Genomic DNA, 19169 nt, shown 5'->3' with positions numbered 1-19169 from the left:
GAGGATGACAAATTGGCAGCTTGCGTGAATTCCTGTTCAAATCTCCTCCAGTTCCATCACTGCCTGTTATGGAGGTTAAGAGGCTCCAGTTGCAGAGAGTGATGGAAAATGCCTTGACCACTCCATAAGTAGACTAGCAGGCTTAGGATAGCATTGGCAGTATGCTGCTCATGAGTCCCAGTAAGGCTGCTGTGGTGGAAATGGCATAAGTGGCAGCATCAGTGGGTGTCTGTACCATCCTTGAGTTTCAGGCCTGGTATTCTTGGTGCCCTGGTCTGGTAGCAGTGTGGTTAGGCAAGGAATGATGGGATGAGTAGATTTCTTCATCATCATCGCTACATAAAGGAGAAGCTGACATAGGCAGCACGGTAAATTGCACAGTATTGACTGTGTTGGAATCAGTTCCGAACTGAGGAGGAAAGATTCAAGTGCCAAGGAAACTGGAAGAATCACATGGAGAAGAAATCACTGCAGTACTGAGAGCATCAGTGCGGAGGAGGGTGTTGTTGGCCATACCAACGCCTTTACCATGGTTGTTGGTGATAAGGGCCGCGTGGGCTATGCACTATAGATGTTGGCACCATAGACTGTAGTACTGCCGAACTGCTCATTGCGGCATGTTTGAGCAGCTCTGGCAGTACCAAGTCAGGGATGATAATTTCCCTTTAGTGCCTTTTTCCAAGCCAGCTTGCTTAGGGTCTTTGCCTCACACGTTACTCATGGTACTAGATTGGTCCGGCTACCTCAAAGGTAGATGGTGTTGGTGCAGTCAGTACCGATGGGGTGTGACGGGTCAGAGAACATCTCTTTTGGTCTGATTCCTGAGAAGGGGAGGTTGAAGCCTGCTTATTAGTCATTCTTTTGGCACAGTATTCCTCTGAGATGGTGGTTAGATGTCATCTTTGGAATCCAGTGCCCAGGAGAGGTTGGATCTCAGACACCAGGTGCAGAGACTTTTCCATTGCAAGTTTTAGGTGTAGAGCTCTTTCTTTCCTGGCACAAGCCTGGAGATTGTGACGGTGTGAGCACTTATGGCATGTCTCTCTCACCAATGCAGCAGACACACTGAGTGCCAGCAATGAGGCAATATTTTAAAATCCGGGAGCCAGGCACGAGGGAGGGAAATTAGACTACACAAAAGTCTATCTTAGCTGAAACTTAAATTCCTAAGAACAAAAAATAAAAATAAAAAAAATCAAGAAAAAATAAATAGGGTAGTAAACTAAACTATTAACTAACTAGTATTCTGAAAGTAAAGACAGACTAAGATTAGCTCAGAGGTATTGCCAATTGTTCTATTTTATAGTAAAGGTGATAGAGAAGAAACTGAGGGTGGTTTGGTGGCACAGTACTATGGAACCACCTAAGATGGCACAAGATGGGGACCCAATCAGACACTGAAGGATTTTAGTAGCAGTTACAAGTTCACAGACACAGATTCATCTAAAGTAAAGCACCCACAGGGACTCTCCTCAAAGATCAATAGTTTGCATGTGCCCAGTGGAGACCTGATAGAGCTTAACAGACAAACTCTAACAATCCCATCCTCACTGAACGTGCTTCATCTCCTCACAGCTCTTACATGGGCACCATCTCCACAGAGCAGTTGGGCTTGCTCCAGCCCCAGGCTACAAGAGCAAAGCCACACTTGCGCTATCATAGTTGCTTAGAGATGGGATAGGGCTCCGAACTGAGAGCAGGAAGCCTGTCTCTCCCGTGCTCACGATGACCCTAGGGACTGGCAGCAAGCATGATGGAGGATGAAGCTGCTGGATTCAAAAACAAACTTCAGACCTAGGAGGGAGGAGAATGTTAGGGATGTTGGGTGGGGTGGGGGGAGAAAAGTGTAGAGGTAGCAGGGGATTATGGGGAGAAGCAGCCTGGGTAGTAGAAACTGGGACTTGAAGCTTACAGGATGACAGTGAACAAATGGAGCAAGAGAGAGGTGACAAGGTGGGATGTGGAGGGAGAACTGGGACTGGCAGGATTCAGAGAAAGTGAGGAGACAGATTAGATGAGAAGCTGGAGGAAGCCAGACAGAAAAGGGAACATGAGTGGAGAATAGTGATAGAAATGTAGCCGTGTTAGTCTGGGGTAGTTGAAGCAAAATGCAGGACAATGTAGCACTTTAAAGACTAACAAGATGGTTTATTAGATGATGAGCTTTCGTGGGCCAGACCCACTTCCTCAGATCAAATAGTGGAAGAAAGTAGTCACAACCATATATACCAAAGGATACAATTTAAAAAAATGAACAAATATGAAAAGGACAAATCACATTGCAGAACAGAAGGAGGATGCGGGGGGGTGGGAAGGGGGAGGAAGGAAGGTAAGTGTCTGTGAATTGCTGATATTAAAGGTAGGGAGAGTGGGATGTTTGTGAGTTAATGGTATTACAGGTGATAATTGGGGAAACTGTCTTGATAATGGGTGAGAAAGTTCAAAGACTTGTTAAGTCCTTGTCGGTAAGTGTCGAATTTTAACATGAATGACAGTTCAGAGGATTCCCTTTCAAGTGCAGATGTAAAAGGTCTTTGTAGCAGAATGCAGGTGGCTAAGTCATTTAGAGAGTGTCCTTTCTGGTTAAAGTGGCAAGAAACTGTTTTCTCTTTGTGATCTTGTCTAATATCTGTTTTGTGGGCATTAATCCTTTGGCGAAGTGTCTGAGATGTTTGTCCAATGTACATAGCAGACGGACACTTTCGGCACATGATAGCGTAGATTATATTTCTGGATGCGCAGGAATATGTGTTCTTGATCTTATAACTCACTTGGTTAGGTCCAATAATGGTATCAGCAGAATGAATATGTGGACAAAGCTGGCAACGGGGTTTGTTGCAAGGGAAGGTACCAGGGTTGGTATTAGTGTGGTATGTCCTGTGGTGGTTGGTAAGAATCATCTTGAGGTTAGGTGGTTGTCTATAGGAGACTATGGGTCTGTCTCCCAGAGCCTCTTTGAGTATGGTATCCTGTTCCAATATAGGCTGTAGTTTCTTGATAATGTGTTGGACAGGTTTAAGTTGGGGGTTGTAGGTGATGACAAGTGGTGTTCTATTGTTGGTTTTCTTGGGTCTGTCTTGAAGTAGATGGTTTCTAGGTATTCGTCTGGCTCTTTCAATTTCTTCTCCACTCCAAATGAGTGGAGAAGAAAGAGATTGGGGGATTGAAGAATAAAGTGGGACAGCCTAGGCAAAGAGACTGGGACTGAATGAGGCAACTGCAGGAGTAAAACTAGGATTTACTTAGGAGATTGGACCAGGATCAGAAGCCTAAGGAGTTAAGAGTGGACTTGAACAAGTGGCCAGTGATGGGGCATACAGAGGAGAAAAAAAGATTGGAGAGGATGTCCCAGAAGTCAATCCTGGGGTGAAGGACCATAGTCTGTGCCCACTAGAACACATTCCCTTCCAGAATAGAATGGAACCCCGAATCTCAATTCCTCTACTGTCAGCAAGTATCTGTGAAACCCATTGGCACAGCATGTCTCACATCCCTCTCTAGCTCTGGTGCAGAAAGAGGTTAGCAACTTACCATTGCTACCAGTTAGTTCAACTGGAAGAGGTCTTTCTGGTGGATCTAAATATTCCAACCCTGCTGATGAATAAGGTCAGTGTCAATAGCACATGATGGCATTTGTTTTTTAACCTAGAAATTCACATGCAAAAAACTATACTGTAAAGAGCCGAGCACTTTAGAAAATAGGAGTCTTGTCTCGCTCTCATTGTTAAAGGGTGCAAAGCAAAACACTCAGAAGTTAGGAAATATCAGTATTAAGGTTGCCTGTACAACCTTACAGGCAACCTTAATTCAGCCCCCATGTTTCCATTACCCATCCATCCAATTCTTATGTCAGTAGGCATCTTTGTCTGAAACAAAGTACTGTGCTCCAAGGCAGTTACTCAAATGGACAGCCAAACTTTCCAAATAAATAATGATGTGGAAACAGACCCACTGATAGAAGCTGGAGAGGGGAAGGGAAAAGGACAACTGCGCCAAGACCCAGCAATTCAAAATGGTCCAGGGCTTTGGAGCTCCAGGCCCTTTAAATCGCCACCAGAGCACCACAAAGCACATTCCAGGCAGCTCTGAGGGCTAGGGGGAGGGTGGTGCTGAGGACTATCTGCCTGGCCCCACCCCTTCTGCCAGAGGCCCTATGCCTTTTGGGGGGCACAGAGCCAGCCCTCTCCACCTTGCTCAGAGCCCAATGAAGCTATGGGTTCTCCTGTCTGAGAATAAGTCAGTGTGGCAAGTGGGTGTATCTTTCTCAAGTGCTTGGCCCATCCACAGCACTCCCATCCTTGATCATTAATGAAACACTGATCACATTCCTTTTTACAGAAGCTGGTCCCTTAGGGCAAGCAGTTACTGGATATGAGAATTATCACACCACAAACAGTAACAGACTCTGGTATCTGATGTAACACTTTCAGCTCTGAGAGTTCTAGTCTACTTCAGACACCGTTAGGGCATGCCCATTTTGTTTCTATTTTCAACCTAGACGTGAAGACAGGGGTTGAATACCTCTCTAGTTAAACAACAGCATTTCTAAGTTTTTTGGAAGGGGTCATTGTCTTAATCCCAGTGAACTAGGTTAAAAGTTTCAAACGTATAGAGTTAAACCACCTTTTACACAAGAGATAAAAAAGGGTGAAAGAAACCAATATACACAGAAGGGGGGGAAAAAGGATTGTAGCTGAAATTTGAGGCGGAGACCAAAATGAATGATGTTCCAAGATAGCAGGAACTTCAGAAGAGGTGGCTCTCTCACCAGAAAGGAAAGATGCAAGTAGGAAGACAAGGAAGCAGACACTAAAGAGAGTGGAGACACACCATCTATAAAACAGGCAAGAGTAATTCCATGAAGAGCTTTTAAAAATCTGGAATTGATTCTTAAGATGAATGAGTGATCAATAGAACTATCTGCGAATCTTTATTAAGACTGAAACTTTTCCATACCTTCCAATTTCCCAAGATAGTGCCCAACTCAAGAAGTGAAATACAAAGCTCTCTTCAAATTTCTTGGTCAACTTACAGCTCTCTTGAATCTTTTGTCCAACCTCACTGCACACACTTTGAAAAAAGATGGCTTTGTAATTCTTCTGCTTCTCCTCCACCATTTGACCCCTCATCTAACATTATATGTAAAATGAAAGATTTCAATAACAACAACAGGATGTTTTGAGGGTGGTCCTTAACATGAAAGGCAGAACAAGAATGCAGGTCTTTGCTATGCATATGTAGTTTTGTGTCACTTTGATAATAACAAACTTAATTTATAAACACGTTTTTAAATGATAAAGTAGAGTTGATATACTATGTAAGTACAACTTCCTTGAAGTTTAAAAATAATCATGATTATTAGCAGAGTGAAAAAATCATCATTTGGGAGCAAAATTATTTTTTCCATGAAGTTGAGAGCAGAGAAAGGATGGTGCCAAAACACATACAGACATGAAAGAGATAAGGAAAGTAATCTGAGATGGTCAAAAAAAGCCCTGATTGTATTTTTATTATTAAACGTGTCACATCTACGACAATAGGTATATCAAATTAGAGTCAAATATTTTACAATGCCTCATTTCCTAAAGTGATATAATGGAGAGAGGGGGAAAATGTAATGGAAATAATATAATCTTAGTTTAAGGTTTTTTATCTAGTTTATTAAATATTGCTTTTTGGGGTCATGTTTACAACAAGCCCAAATAATTTTGTTTAAAGATTCAAAGCAGTAATATTAAAATACAGTTTCAATATAAAGTTTGTCACAGTTTTACAGTATTCAAAATGACAAATCTGCCTTTAAAAAAAACAAATCTATGACACCAAAAACATAAGAAAAAAACAAATAAGTTTGGCATTTTCATAATCTTAGTATAAAACAGAATATTAAATCTATTAGCCGCAAGCTGACACTTTAATCTATTACCTAGTCAGAAATGTCTCCCATTAAAACACACTATACAAGAGCACTATATAAAAGTTATGTTGATCATTCGATGAAAGTGCATCCCTGAAAGTTTCCCAGTTTAATATATTTAGCTCTTTAAAAAAACATAACATGTCAAAATGTCCTTTTCTCCATTTTTATTGAAGTCTTTACTTCAGAGATTGATTTTTTTGCTCCTTAGTTTCTTGTTTTTCAGTCTTGTTTTAAAAGTGTCTATGGGCGCCCACCAGGGGGCAGGGCAAGATTAACCATTAAATCACGTACAGCTCCAAATATTGTGCATTCACCTGGAACAGGAAAAAAATACAGGTTAGCATAACAGAGAAAAAACAAACAAACAATCAGGGGTTAATTTAATGTGTAACCAGCAAGCAAAGCATGCCACACAAGCTCACTCCACACTGGAACTCACACAGTGCTTTGAGATTTTTAAATACTGTTTAAAACTACTGTAACATCATTTAAGCAACTAAATTTGCCCACACTGGCTGGTTCACCAGTGTTGAAATGTTGTTTAGCCTACAGTTTTAGCCTTAGAAGGGAACTGGCCTTCAAGACAGTGCGCTGTTAAGACTTGCAAATTACACTGACCTCAGGGACTTGGCTTGTATGAATGTGTCATTTCAGGATGTTGTTTTTGTACCTCTGGAACAAGTTCCCAAACTCATTTATTCCAACAGGGTTAAGTTTGTGAATTTGTTAAGTAAGGTAATTTCAACTTGAATCGGTCAGCAGACTCTGTCAGATGCTAGTGGGAGCTAGTATTAAGACTCCAATACCTTTTGAGCCTCATGGATCCATGGGATGATTTATCTTACAGGGAATGTCTAGTTCTTCTGTCACCTGTTCATAACAAGCTTACAAATGCTGCACCGTATACAATTATTTGGTTTCATAACTTCAAAGAAGTGACAAAAATGTTCATATTATTTGAGTATCAGCAGCAGATAAATTACTTTTAAAAAAACCCAAGAAGTCTGAAACTAGTGCTCGGTGAGAAATGGTTTCCCATCCCACAAGAATTTAAGGTGTCAAAAAAATTCCGCATCCTAAAAAATAAATTAGGAAAAAAGCCCACAAAAGATTTTTTTATGGGCTCAGCTGAAACATTGTGTTTTGTTTTTAACTTTTCATTTGAATTTACAAATTTTGAAGTGAAAAGTTATTTCACTGTTTGACATTTTTTTAAAGTGAGACATGGGCAATCCAAAATTTCTACTTTTCTGAAATGGAAAATTCTTCAAAGCCAGACGTTTCTCATAAGCAAGCAGCAAGCACTTCCAGCAAAAAGTTCCCAAAATGTCCCTATTTGTTATGCAGTTTGGTTTCAATGATCTAAACAATTCCTTAGAAGAATTTGACAAAAACATAAAAATATATAATCACCACAAGCCAACATCAAGAAATTCTCATTTTTATTCCAGCAAGACTCCAGATTTTAGGCTACACAGTTTCCTAATTCCTTTCTCTCAGGAAGTGTATTACTGGTACAATTTAGAAAATAAAGTGTAAGTTTTCACCTAGTCAGTTCTTTGGGCTGCATGCTTCCTCTCTCCACTTAACTTTGGACCACTTAAGCAGTCTCGTAGAGGTAGCCTCGTTAGTCTGTATTTGCAAAAACAATTAGGAGTCCTGTGGCACCTTAAGCAATACCTACACAGCAGTATTACTCCAAAACAACAGGCGTTATTCCAAAATAACATAGTGCATGTGTATACTACAAGCCTTTATTTTTAAATAATGTTGAGCTGGAGGACTTCTTATTCTGACTCATGGTAACCGTCATTTCACAAGGAATAAGGGAAGTCGAAGGACGAGTGTTCTTCCTTCGACTTCCCGTTGTGTAAACAGCTCCAAATGTCGAGTTAAGCTATTTCGACTTCAGCTATGCAATTGACATAGTTGAAGTTGCACAGCTTAATTCGACTTTTGCCCTGCTGTGTAGACGTACCCTCAGAAACTAACAGGTATATATTAGGGCATAAGTTTTTGTGGGTGAAAACCCCAGTGGCTTTTACCCGTGAAAGCTTATCCCCTAATATATATTAGTCTCTAAATTGCCACAGGACTCCTCATTGGTTTTACTTAAACAGTGTCAATTAATATCTGTTATGTTTTGCTTTTGAGGGACCAGGGTACGATCCAACTGATTAGAACAGAGTGCACTGGGAGCCATTAATCCTGACTGCTGAACCGAATAGTCACAGCATGTCTTTGAACCGTTCATCTTTTTGCATCATACAACCAGCTACAAAAGTTGGCTACATAAAATGCAGTACCACATTGAAAACCAGATATTCAGGAAAGGTTAGCTCAGGTGAAGTGCAACCCTAGCAGCCCTGCAGGGTCCACCTGTAGAGCCCTCTTCAGATACAGAATTGGTATCTGCATCTGCAAAAATGATCCACAGATATCTGCAGATTCACAGAGTTCTATCCACCTGTTTAGGGCATCTTATAGGATTGAAGTACAAGCTTAATCATATTGGTCCACAAAATGCTATTTTCTCTTGGATCCTCTGCCTTTTATCAATTTAAGGTTAATCTTTTGCTGACCAATTAGCATTTGATTTCCTTTTGGGCAGATAGGAACAGGTATCTTTCTTAGAAGAGATTAACTGAATATTCATTAGGAGTTAACATTTTAGAGGAACAAAGATTTAGGCAGTGTTTAACAACAGGTACCTGAAAATAAAACTCTGCCAAAAAAGCCACTTTTCAGTTACCAGGATTTTATTAAAAAGAAATGAAGTTGAGTACAAAATACTCTCTCACAAAAAGTGAGAGCAAGGTAAAATATACAGCCAAAATTAGGCAACACTGATTATAGTATACAATAAGTGTAAAGAGTACCATAAGTGTTACTTCATGGATTTGTAATCATTTCATCTCATTTGTCTCCCTCTTCCTCAAATATTTCAGTTGTGAGCATAACACAGGTAAGTCAGTCTTGCCATTTGCTGTCATTTTTATTGCTACAAATCACATTCCTACAGTGGGTGTTTTTATAACCACAAAGATGGAACATTTATCAGCTACAGTCACAATGATTCAGACAATAGGCATTTGTCTTTGTTGAAATTAAACAATTTGAGGCATTTTCCTAAACCATATTTATGGATACACTCATGCAACAACTATAGTTTCTGACAATGGATTGGAAGCATTCGAAGTATTAGAGTTCTCCTTCCTCAGCTAACACCAGGCAGGAAACTCTACCTCTTTTCCCTGGTTCCACTCTGGCTGGTGTGCTGAAAATTCACCAAGCAGGGGAATCTTTAGCGAAATCAGCAGGAACTAGTGCCTTTCTGGGATGCTTCTGGGTCTCCCAATCCTTTCAACTAGTGGGTGGAGCTGCAATAGCATTTGTTAGAAGGGAGGTCCCATCTAGGAAACCTCTATTCACTCCTTCTGTATATAGAGATCTGTCCCCCAGCCTCTTATACTTCTCCTTCACCAGGACAGGGACAAAGATACAGAAGGAGAACCCCTTCTAACCAATTATGTATCTTTTCACCTGGTTTAAATATTTAAAATGGCAGTAAATTGCATCCAGCATTTCAAAAATTTCCAGAAAATGGACCCTCCCCTGCATTTTTTAAAAACACATCAATATAGATACTATATCCTTGTAGAAATGGGGCTGGAGTACACCAGGGATGACTTACTCTTCTCCACCCATTTCCTTGATTGGCTAGCATCCCACTTGAGGACATGAGCTCTTTTCCAATACACGTTTTTCTTGTCCCCATTCTGTTCCTTGGGCTGTATCCCATCTCATTACAAGATGATTTAGGATTCCAAGTAGTTTTGAAGATTGAATTTCATTTAATCATAACTTCAGGATCTATGAGACTACATTGAGGTCAGAGATATACCTATATTTTCCCTCTACTAGCACTCAATGAGAGAGAACTTGTACTTCTGATACTTTCATTGAACTTTGTTTTTTGAAGGAGCGCTATTTATCCAACTGAGCATTCCAATCTATCGTGTACAGAAATATTATGGGTAAAACTACTTGTTAAAAAATCATTGTACAGGATGCGATTCTAAAACATCAAAATAATCAGTTATTAATTGTAAACAATTATGCTTGATTAGATAAGTGGAACAAACATGTCCTCTTATACGCAACATGCTCAGTAATAAAGTGCCCAAAACTATTTATCTTTACATTTAAAAATGGGGAAGTAGTGTTGGACTGAGCTTTCACACACTATATTTTGGCCCTTGGAAAAATGAAACTGCAAGTTCAAAGTTCCTTCTGCAAGTTCAGCTGCCCTCTTTCCCATCCTGTTTGGGTTCTAGTGCTCAGAAAGGACCTAACATGGGATAAGAGACAAGCCACAGAAGGAATTACAGTAGAGGACCCCAGGAAGTCTGGGAAGCCTTGCCCAAGACTTATTTCCCCCTCTACTCATCTACATAGCTATTAAATGTAATATAACAGAAGATGCAATATTATTGTGAACTTCTTGCCATGATTTTCATAAAAATATGCACATCCCTAACCATGACATGGATGTCAACATTCTAAAATTCTGTAACTCCAAATAAAGCACCACGCATAACAAAAGTATTGTGATTTAGATATATAAATACTTAAAACAGAAGCAGAATTCAGCCTTTGAGTTCGCCATTTAAACTCTGCTGCTGGTGTGTTTTGAAAAAGTTTTTTCAGTGGTTAAATAAAAATGTTGCAGCAAAATGAAACAGTTTTCATTTCTATGAACAACTTACATGCAAGAGCTTCACAGCACATTTGGTAGAAAGTGAAAGTTTTCATTGCACCCATGACGACACTGGTAGAGCGTACATTCAATTAATCACTCAGATCATTTTTCATTCTTCACAATACATGGACAGCATTTGATCAGTGCTTTAGTATATCTTTAAACTATTCTATTGAAAATGGTTTATCAACCTATGGTAAACCATGAAATCAGATGTGTTACCACAGCACTGCAATTGTTATTTACACAAAGTCCACCCATGAACACTATGTTGCTGTAACTGAAGTAGAATAAGCCACATCAAAATACATGCATTCTACCTCCTAGACAAACAGTAAACTAGCTTGTGCCATTAATACAACCATCTGGCACAAATGACCGTCTCAACAGTAATCACTTACACATAAATTAATCCTCATGTCAGGACTTGTAGATCACCTGATTGATCCTCTCTCCACACAGACATGCAATACAAATCACTAAAACTAAATTCCACTTATTCTTAAGTCTGAATACTTCTTGAGTTCTGTCTATTGGATATGTACAGTACCTGGTCGTGGAGAATTCAGTTCTGCAAACCTCTTTAGAATACTGCTAACCAACATGGGAGCAGCAACGGAAGAGTTCTGCTGCCTGGGAATGTCTGCCTGTTGCGTTGTACCCGAAGCCATATCGTAAATGATTGGGACAATAATGCTAACGGCTTCCTGTGGGACTGTAGCTTTCTGTGTTAACTGAAGCTGTGGGTAAAATAAAAAGTGCATTAACATGGAATAGTATTTTTCAGACACACACAAGCTGCCTTGCTACTGAAAGCCATCCGTGGTGTCCAACACGCTAATCACTAGCCATGTGTGGCTAGTTCACTATAGCAGTAGCCACTCTAGTGGCTACTGCTTCAGAACTGGTTGAACACCACGGCCCTAATTTGTACTTGGGTCCTTTTTTTATTTCATTTCCCTTTAAAATTATCCCAATGTGGGGAACCCCTTCAATACAGTAACATCCAAAAATGAAGTTTCATATAAAGATTCTATACATAAGAAAAGCTATTGAAGACAAATGAATTGTGGCCATAGCATTCCATATTCTGTCTTCATCCTATTGCGTAACACCATCCATGCTTCAGTTTTTATGAGAGTCCACTGTCCAAAACACAACTGCTCATTTCAGCAACACTTCTAAAATGGTTAAACATTTCTAGGCATACATTTTATACAGAACTCATATTTTATAGATAACTCAATAATTAGGAATAATCTACATCTAGTCTCAAGACACTACAACTGAGAACCTCTCATGGACCCATGTGCACTGCCTGTACTGCTGATTGTGTAACTGGTTAAAGGCACCATCATCTAAACCTGACAATTAACACTAGAGATGTAAAATCCTGTTTAATCAGTTAACTGTTATGTTTAACTGGTAAACCTCTTAAATGGGGGCGGGCTGCTCCAGCCAGGCTGGGGCTCGGCCGCAGATGGGAACTGCTCTGGCCAGGCTGGAACGCCTCCTGCCCATTGGGCAGGGCAGCAGGCCTGACCAGGTTAGAGCAGCCGCCTGTCCGCCTTGGATGGGGAGCTGCTCCAGCCCAGCTAAGCCATTGGTTAACCATTAACTATCACCATGTAAGGGTGATGCTTACTGTTTAACCGTTGACATCCCTAATTAACACAGGTCAGTTCGTGTCCACATCGTGGCTTCCTCACACCAGACCACACTGGTATCACAGCACTCTGAGAAAATGCAAGCAGTTATCCCACAGTATTTCAGCAAAGAACAGAAAGGCCAGGACACACAGACTGGCACCAAGCAATTCATTTCATCATACTTTATCACAGCATCTCCAGAGAGCAAAAAGGAAGACTAGCTAAAAAAGGCACACAGGAACAGATACAGGGTTAAATCCACAGAAGAGAAATAAGTGGGGTGAACGAGTTATAGAAAAACCGTATACAACCCTAGACCTCTTGCAACAGCACCATTTTTAGCCTGTCATTAGCCAAGAGTAACCACACCACATGCAGACAAAAGCCAGATTTACAGAACTGACCCTGCCACTAGCTGGCTAGTAACACTGCTCTTCTTTCACACCCTGTTCATGCTTCAGCTTTTAATAGAAACAGCTGTTATACTTACAAAAAACAACATTTTGGATTTCAGCACAACAGCAGGTGTTCCTGGAGGTGCAATTGGTGGGGCACTGGGAGGAATTGTTAAACAAAACTGCACATTCCATTTCAATTGGCTTGCTTGATCAGGGAACTGTTTTAAAAACATGCCACAGAGAACATGATAAAGCAAGGCACATTAAGGTAACATAGGTATTTGATTACTGTAACATGTTGGTACAGTTACACGCAGTTAGACTAGACCTGTCAAGTTTTCAGGTGATTTTACACTTAATACACATTTAATTAAGAGTAAACCAATCTCCTCTTGCTATGAAAATGGTTCTGTGAATCTACACTGAGATAGCAATGAAAAGATACATACGCACAGAGTTGTGTGATTTTTGCCAAATACTTCAAGTAGGAAGAGAACAAGTTTTCTTGATCTCTTAGTAACAAGCGCAATGAACACATCTTTACTGAGTTTATGAATTTAACATTAGATTCTGGGTTTTCATCTACACTACAGGATCAAATTCATTCTGCAGTCACCCCAAACAGGTTTTTATTATTTTAAATGCAGACTTTAGAGTTCAAAAGACTAAATGTTGTGAACAAAGTTTAAAAAAAAATGTAACTTACCAACTCCAGTTTCATGATGTGCACACAGTCCCTGAGGATATGTGTAGGAGCTCCTAGTAGTTTTGTAAAGGCTATTAGCGTGTTTGCTTTAAATGGTGGTCCTGCAACCTACAGTAATACAATACCAATTAGTACTTGAACATCTCGATCAAAATTGGTCCATTTGCTATATATATAGCATCACAACTGTGCTATTAACCATGTTAATAACTGTGCTATATAACTATTAATAACAGTTCACAATCATTCTAGAAGGGTATAACAACTGGGGTTCTGCAGGGGTCTGTTTTGGGACCAGTTCTATTCAGTATCTTCATCAACAATTTAGATGATGGCATAGAGAGTACGATTATTAGGTTTGCAGATGATACCAAGCTGGGAGGGATTGCGAGTGCTAGGGTCATAATTCAAAATGATTGGGACAAACTAGAGAAATGGTCGGAGATAAATAGGATGAGGTTTAATAAGGACAAATGCAAAGTACTCCAGTTAGGAAGGAACAATCATTTTCTCACACGCAGAATGGGAGGTGATTGTGTAGGAAGGAGTACTGCTGAAAGGTATCTAGGGATCATAGTGGACCACAAGCTAAATATGAGTCAACAGTGTGACACTTTTTGCTAAACAAGCAAACATGATTCTGGGATGCTTTAACAGGAGGGTTGTAAGCAAGAGACATGAGAAGTCATTCTTCCACTCTACTCTGTGCTGATTAGGCCTCAGCTGGACTATTTTGTCCTGTTCTGGGCGCCACATTTCAAGAAAGGTGTGGAAAACTGGAGACCGTCCAGAAAAGAGTAACAAAAATAATTAAAGGTTTAGAAAACAGGACCTACAAGGGAAGACTGACAGAATTGGGCATGCTTAGTTGAGAAAAGAGAAGACAGAGGGGACATGATAGCAATTTTCAAGTATCTAGCAGGAGGAGGGAGAAAAATTGTTCTCCTTAGCCTCTGAGAATAAGTAGTAATGGCCTTAAATTGCAGCAAGGGAGGTTTAGGCTGAACATTAGGAAAAACTTCCTGTCAGAGTGGTTAAACACTGGAATAAATTGCCTAGAGAGGTTGTGGAATCTTCATCACTGGAGATAATTTAAGAGCAGTTTGGATAGACATCTAACAGGGATGATCTAGACCAGGGGTTCCCAACCTTTTTCAGTCCCCGTACCTCCTTGGCTTTTAGTAAATCTTCCCATATCCCCTATTCAATATGAAAGGAAATACATTCTAGACTCTAGAATCCACAATTTTTTTCACTAACACTACTACTTTTGGAATATTTCAGTTACGATAATGTAGTTATTTACCAAATATTCCCTGTACCCTCTTGACAAGCTTCTCATACCCCCTGGGGGTACACGTTCCCCAGGCTGGGAATCCCTGATCTAGTCGGAGCTTGGTCCTATCGGGAGGGGCAGGGACTGGACTTGATGATCTCTCAAGGTCCCTTCCAGTTCTATGTTCTGTGATTCTATACCTGTTCACCTCTACTTTTATCCTACAGCACTTCTCTAATCACTAGTTCCACTAACATAAAGAGAATTACTCATGAATAAGGGCTGCAGAATAGACGAGTGTAAAGTAACATAGACAAACAAGACACTGAATATTAGTAGTTTAAGTACATACTCTTGTTTCAAAGAACTTCTCCAAAACTTGTAGTTCCTCTGGTTTCCACTGTCCTGCATTTTCAGGTGTTACTTTTAGCTGCAAAGTCTGGTTAGTTTTTGGATTCAGGGCAACCCTGCACTTCAGTGCATCTGTCTTGAACATTATTACACCTGGTTCATTGGAGTTTATTAGCTGTAGCTGTAGGAACAGAAACAATGCATCTAATTAGTACTTCACTGAGCAGCCTCACTCCTCAAACTCTTTCTCCACCCCAAAATTGTAAAGGTTATTTCTTTTAACAAGAGCATCAATTAAGTTTTGGCCACATGGAAACTTCAGGATCAATACAGAGCTAGATCCCACCCCCCAATTGTGGTCTTTTTGCATTGGTTTAGAAGCACAAAGAAGTAGCCTCTCCACAGCAGTGGAGGGAATCTTAGCACTTCTTCCCCATCCCTAGGGTGTGGCTGGAACATGATGAGTTCCGGTCATTCCCAACTGGTGGATGACTCCTTGGAATGTACAGCCAGTTGGTCAAACTCAAAGCAGCCCCATGTCTGATCCATACATCACTTAGAGTAAAATCATCTCATCTCCAAGATCAGGGATCCATAATCTGACACCATAATGGTTCTCCACCCAGAGAGACTAAGTATCAGAAGATCTGGGCACCAGTCATTTATTTATTTATTATTAAGAACAGCTAGGATATATGACTACAAGGTTTTTCCTCTTGAGGGGAGGTGGGGGCCAAGAAAGAGGCAAGTGAGGGGAGGAGAAATCACGATATTTTTCATATATTTTTCATATAGCTAAGAAAGGTAATTTATCAAGAGCTCAAAGACTACTATGATGGAGACATGTAAGTGCTGACACAGAGGGACCAAATATTTAGCTGACTACAGTAAGAAAGACTCCACATCTAGAAGTGTGGATTTCCCAGAAGACAGGGACTTCAGAATATGGTCAACCTAAATCAGGAGGGGATTTAATCCTGTGTTACATTGCATTAATAGACTGACATGCTAGTGTTGTATTTTGTCAACAGCATAAACAGCATAAGAAAGTTAAAATGTAAGTTTGAGATCCACAATATTCATATAAAGATTTACTAGCATTAATTAAGCCTCACATCCCAGATGTGAGGGGTAGGCAAATAGTATGTCCATTGTACTGATGAAAAGAACTGAGATGGGGAAATTCAGTCCTTTTTCATAACTTAATACTTGAGTCAGTGAGAGAGCCAGGAAAAGAACACACGGGATTTCTGATTCCTCAGCCCCCACTCTAATCACGAGACTTAATTTGTTCTAGATATATTATACACAAGTCTTCAAAACAGAGGCTGAATATATATGATATTCCAACTAGAAAGCAAACATTTATTAGTGGCAGCATTCTGAGTATCTGCTCTTACTTTTCTCTTTTTCTGAGAGGCTAAAAGCACTTACAATTGAGACACAATCATTTGCTATTTATTATGAAGCAGGCCTACAATACAATGTGACAAAGAACTAGTTGGAAAGTTACACTTGAAAGTCAATACTTAGGGAGTTAAAAATTAGTCATTTAAGTACCGTTTCTTGCTGGATGATCCTCTGAAGGTGTCGCCTCATAATAACTGATCCAAGGAATCGCTCTAGAGGGGAGCAAAGATAGCTGCCTGCTAGTCCTGGTACAAGCCCAGGAGTAGGAGACGGCAGCAATAGAATATTCAAGGCACTGTGAGTGAGGATTGTGGGGATGGATGCAGCCCAGGAGCGTTGAGGTAGTTTACGAGGTGGAGGCATATTAGTCGGCATTGTTTGGGAACCTGATGGAAATAGAAAAGTCCTCACTTATTGAAAGTGTACAGAGTTTGACTGCAAGTTACATTTTCAATTTTTTGGTATATACAACACACAAAAAAGTAACAAAGATGACAGTCCTTGCCCTCAGAGAGCTTGCAAGGGGTCAGACTGGATGGAACTGATTGACAAAACTGAAAAGTAAATGGAGATGGGTTTGGAGGAAGACTAATAGTGGTGGTATAAAAAAAATGTTTCATCTTGCCGGTTTCATATATTTAATGACTAATCTTTGCTTTAACTTCCCAGTTAGCTCCTCCTCAAGGGCATTTGTTGTAGGGCAACTACTACTGTAGAGGCCCAGCTATTGCTACAAAGTCAAGTAGTTACAGCCATTCCACTCAACCCATGCAGAGAATCTCAGTAATGGTAGCAACTAGTATATTAGTCCTCTTTTAATCCCCCAAGCCACAAAGTTTAAGTGCAAGCCAGCATTTTGCAACTTCATACTCAATCGATTGGCAGAAGTGATCAAAAAGTATAGTTAAAACCATCTTGCCAAGATCATTTTACCGTGTTGAAATGTGATATTTTACTATTCTTGTATACCAACATACTTTTGGATCTTCTTTGCACTAGTGCTACTATTCAGTTAACTTCTCCTCACCTTCAGCTATCAAAGGCTAAACGTTTCAACTGCTCAGTAAATAAACAAAAAATTTTCAGAACCAGATAAAAATAGATTCACTGCTAACCATAATTTGATTTGCCCTCCATTTTATATTACTTAAGACTCACACTATGCCAGAATAAATGCATATACATAGCAGACTATTACTTTACTATGAAAGGGTAGCAGATAAATAAGGAATGCCACAAAAGAGATGGAACTAGAAATAGTAACTAAATGTTTCACAATTCTAATATTGTTAAACATAACTTACTTCCAGCTCGTGGGGAATGAGAGGCATCTGGGACCGGAGAATGGAGAGAAGGATTGGCTGGTGACATTCCAGGCATGCGTGCTGCTGGTGAGGGACCAGACACTTGAGGAGATCCTGGCCAATTTCCTGCACGCTGACTAGGCGACATCATTGTGTACGGTGAACTAGGGTCTATGGTACCTGTGAAAATCCCTTGGTTATTTTTTTTTTCAAGTTTTTCTTAAATGGCAGAAACTATGGATCACTCACAATGAGTTCAGAATATTCTGAATTTCAGTGTAAAATACCAGTATGGCATATAGCATCCAATTCCTTTTACCTAATTCTCTATTTGTAGCTGTATGTAAAATGTAAGAATTTTAAAGAATTAATTTAAAATGGAAGTTTACATACATATTGCTTTGTTTTTAAATTCTATTGGTCATGGGCTAAATTCTGCAAAAAGATCTTTCCACACTGACTACTGCAGGTCTTTACCTCCCACTACTGTATGAAAGCTAGACACAGTGAAAGACAAAGGGTACAGTTTACTTGAGAAAAATGTAATTTCACTGCAGTAAAAGTTCCATAATAAAATCAATTGGTGTATGTTTCTCAGAATAAATCAGACTGTAGCATCTACAACAGACTGTTTCTCAGTTACTTGACTGATATGCTGAAAAATAAAATCCACTTTCAATTGCTGGTGATTTAAGAAATAGTGGTGCTATCAAGAGCAAAATCTAACAATGTAATTATAGCAAAAGTAATTTGAATTTTCCAAGTAATTCAATAACTGAAGCAAGGGGGAAGGATCAGGTGTATGTTTTTGTATACTATAAAACATCAAGACTTGGTCAACAAATGTCAAGTTAAATTGCTGGATCTCTTTAGCCTGTTATCAATAGCTTCACTTCCATGATTCAAGAGGAGTTGTTTTGCATTTAAAGATACAGGTTAAAGTAATTAAAATCTGCTGAAACCATGGCTTCTTAGTGATAGTCTAGGACTAGCTCAATTTTCTTGAGAGTAGTAAAGGATGGTTAGTGGTTGGTACTCAATTTTCAATAGCCTAGCAACACCCCAAGGTAGATGAATCCATTTGTGTAACGATAATTACCAAGAAATCCACATCAGCACAAACTGCTATTTGAAGCCAATTGCTGAACATTCATTTTTTTCACACAGTGTAAATCTCCAGACCTGAAGTTCTCTACGTAGCTCAAAAGGTGGTCTCGTCCATCAACAGAATTTGGTCCGATAAAAAAATATTACCTCATTTCAGGGGGTGAAAGAAACTTAATTGCATCTCCCCCTTAGGGGGAACAGAGGGCTGGGAGGTTGTGATGGGACAGAGTACCAGGGGGTATCATCAAAGAAGAGCAGAGGGTGGGGGAAGCCCGAGCACTGGAGA

The 19169-nt window shown here is 39.9% G+C and overlaps 1 protein-coding gene across 2 annotated transcripts in view; it reads right to left on the bottom strand.

Annotated features, from left to right (window-relative positions):
* Nucleotides 1–5638: 5638 nt before the first annotated feature.
* MED14 (mediator complex subunit 14) overlaps nt 5639–19169 on the bottom strand; it is a 58044-nt gene continuing 44513 nt past the window's right edge. For both annotated transcript variants that reach the window (XM_075913119.2, XM_075913110.2), the window contains exons 25-31: nt 17777–17956; nt 16623–16858; nt 15064–15243; nt 13436–13543; nt 12822–12947; nt 11233–11422; nt 5639–6234 (exon numbers count right to left, since the gene is read on the bottom strand). In XM_075913119.2, coding sequence (XP_075769234.2) covers nt 6161–6234; nt 11233–11422; nt 12822–12947; nt 13436–13543; nt 15064–15243; nt 16623–16858; nt 17777–17956 — 1094 coding nt within the window. In that variant the 3' untranslated portion in view covers nt 5639–6160. The remainder of the gene's footprint in view (nt 6235–11232; nt 11423–12821; nt 12948–13435; nt 13544–15063; nt 15244–16622; nt 16859–17776; nt 17957–19169) is intronic.

This window comes from Pelodiscus sinensis, chromosome 1 (assembly GCF_052426305.1).
Source record: "Pelodiscus sinensis isolate ZL-2025 chromosome 1, ASM5242630v1, whole genome shotgun sequence".
NCBI classification, from domain to species: Eukaryota; Metazoa; Chordata; order Testudines; family Trionychidae; genus Pelodiscus; species Pelodiscus sinensis.
Note: the sequence above shows the minus strand (reverse complement) of the source record. Positions and strands in the feature narration are given on the sequence as shown.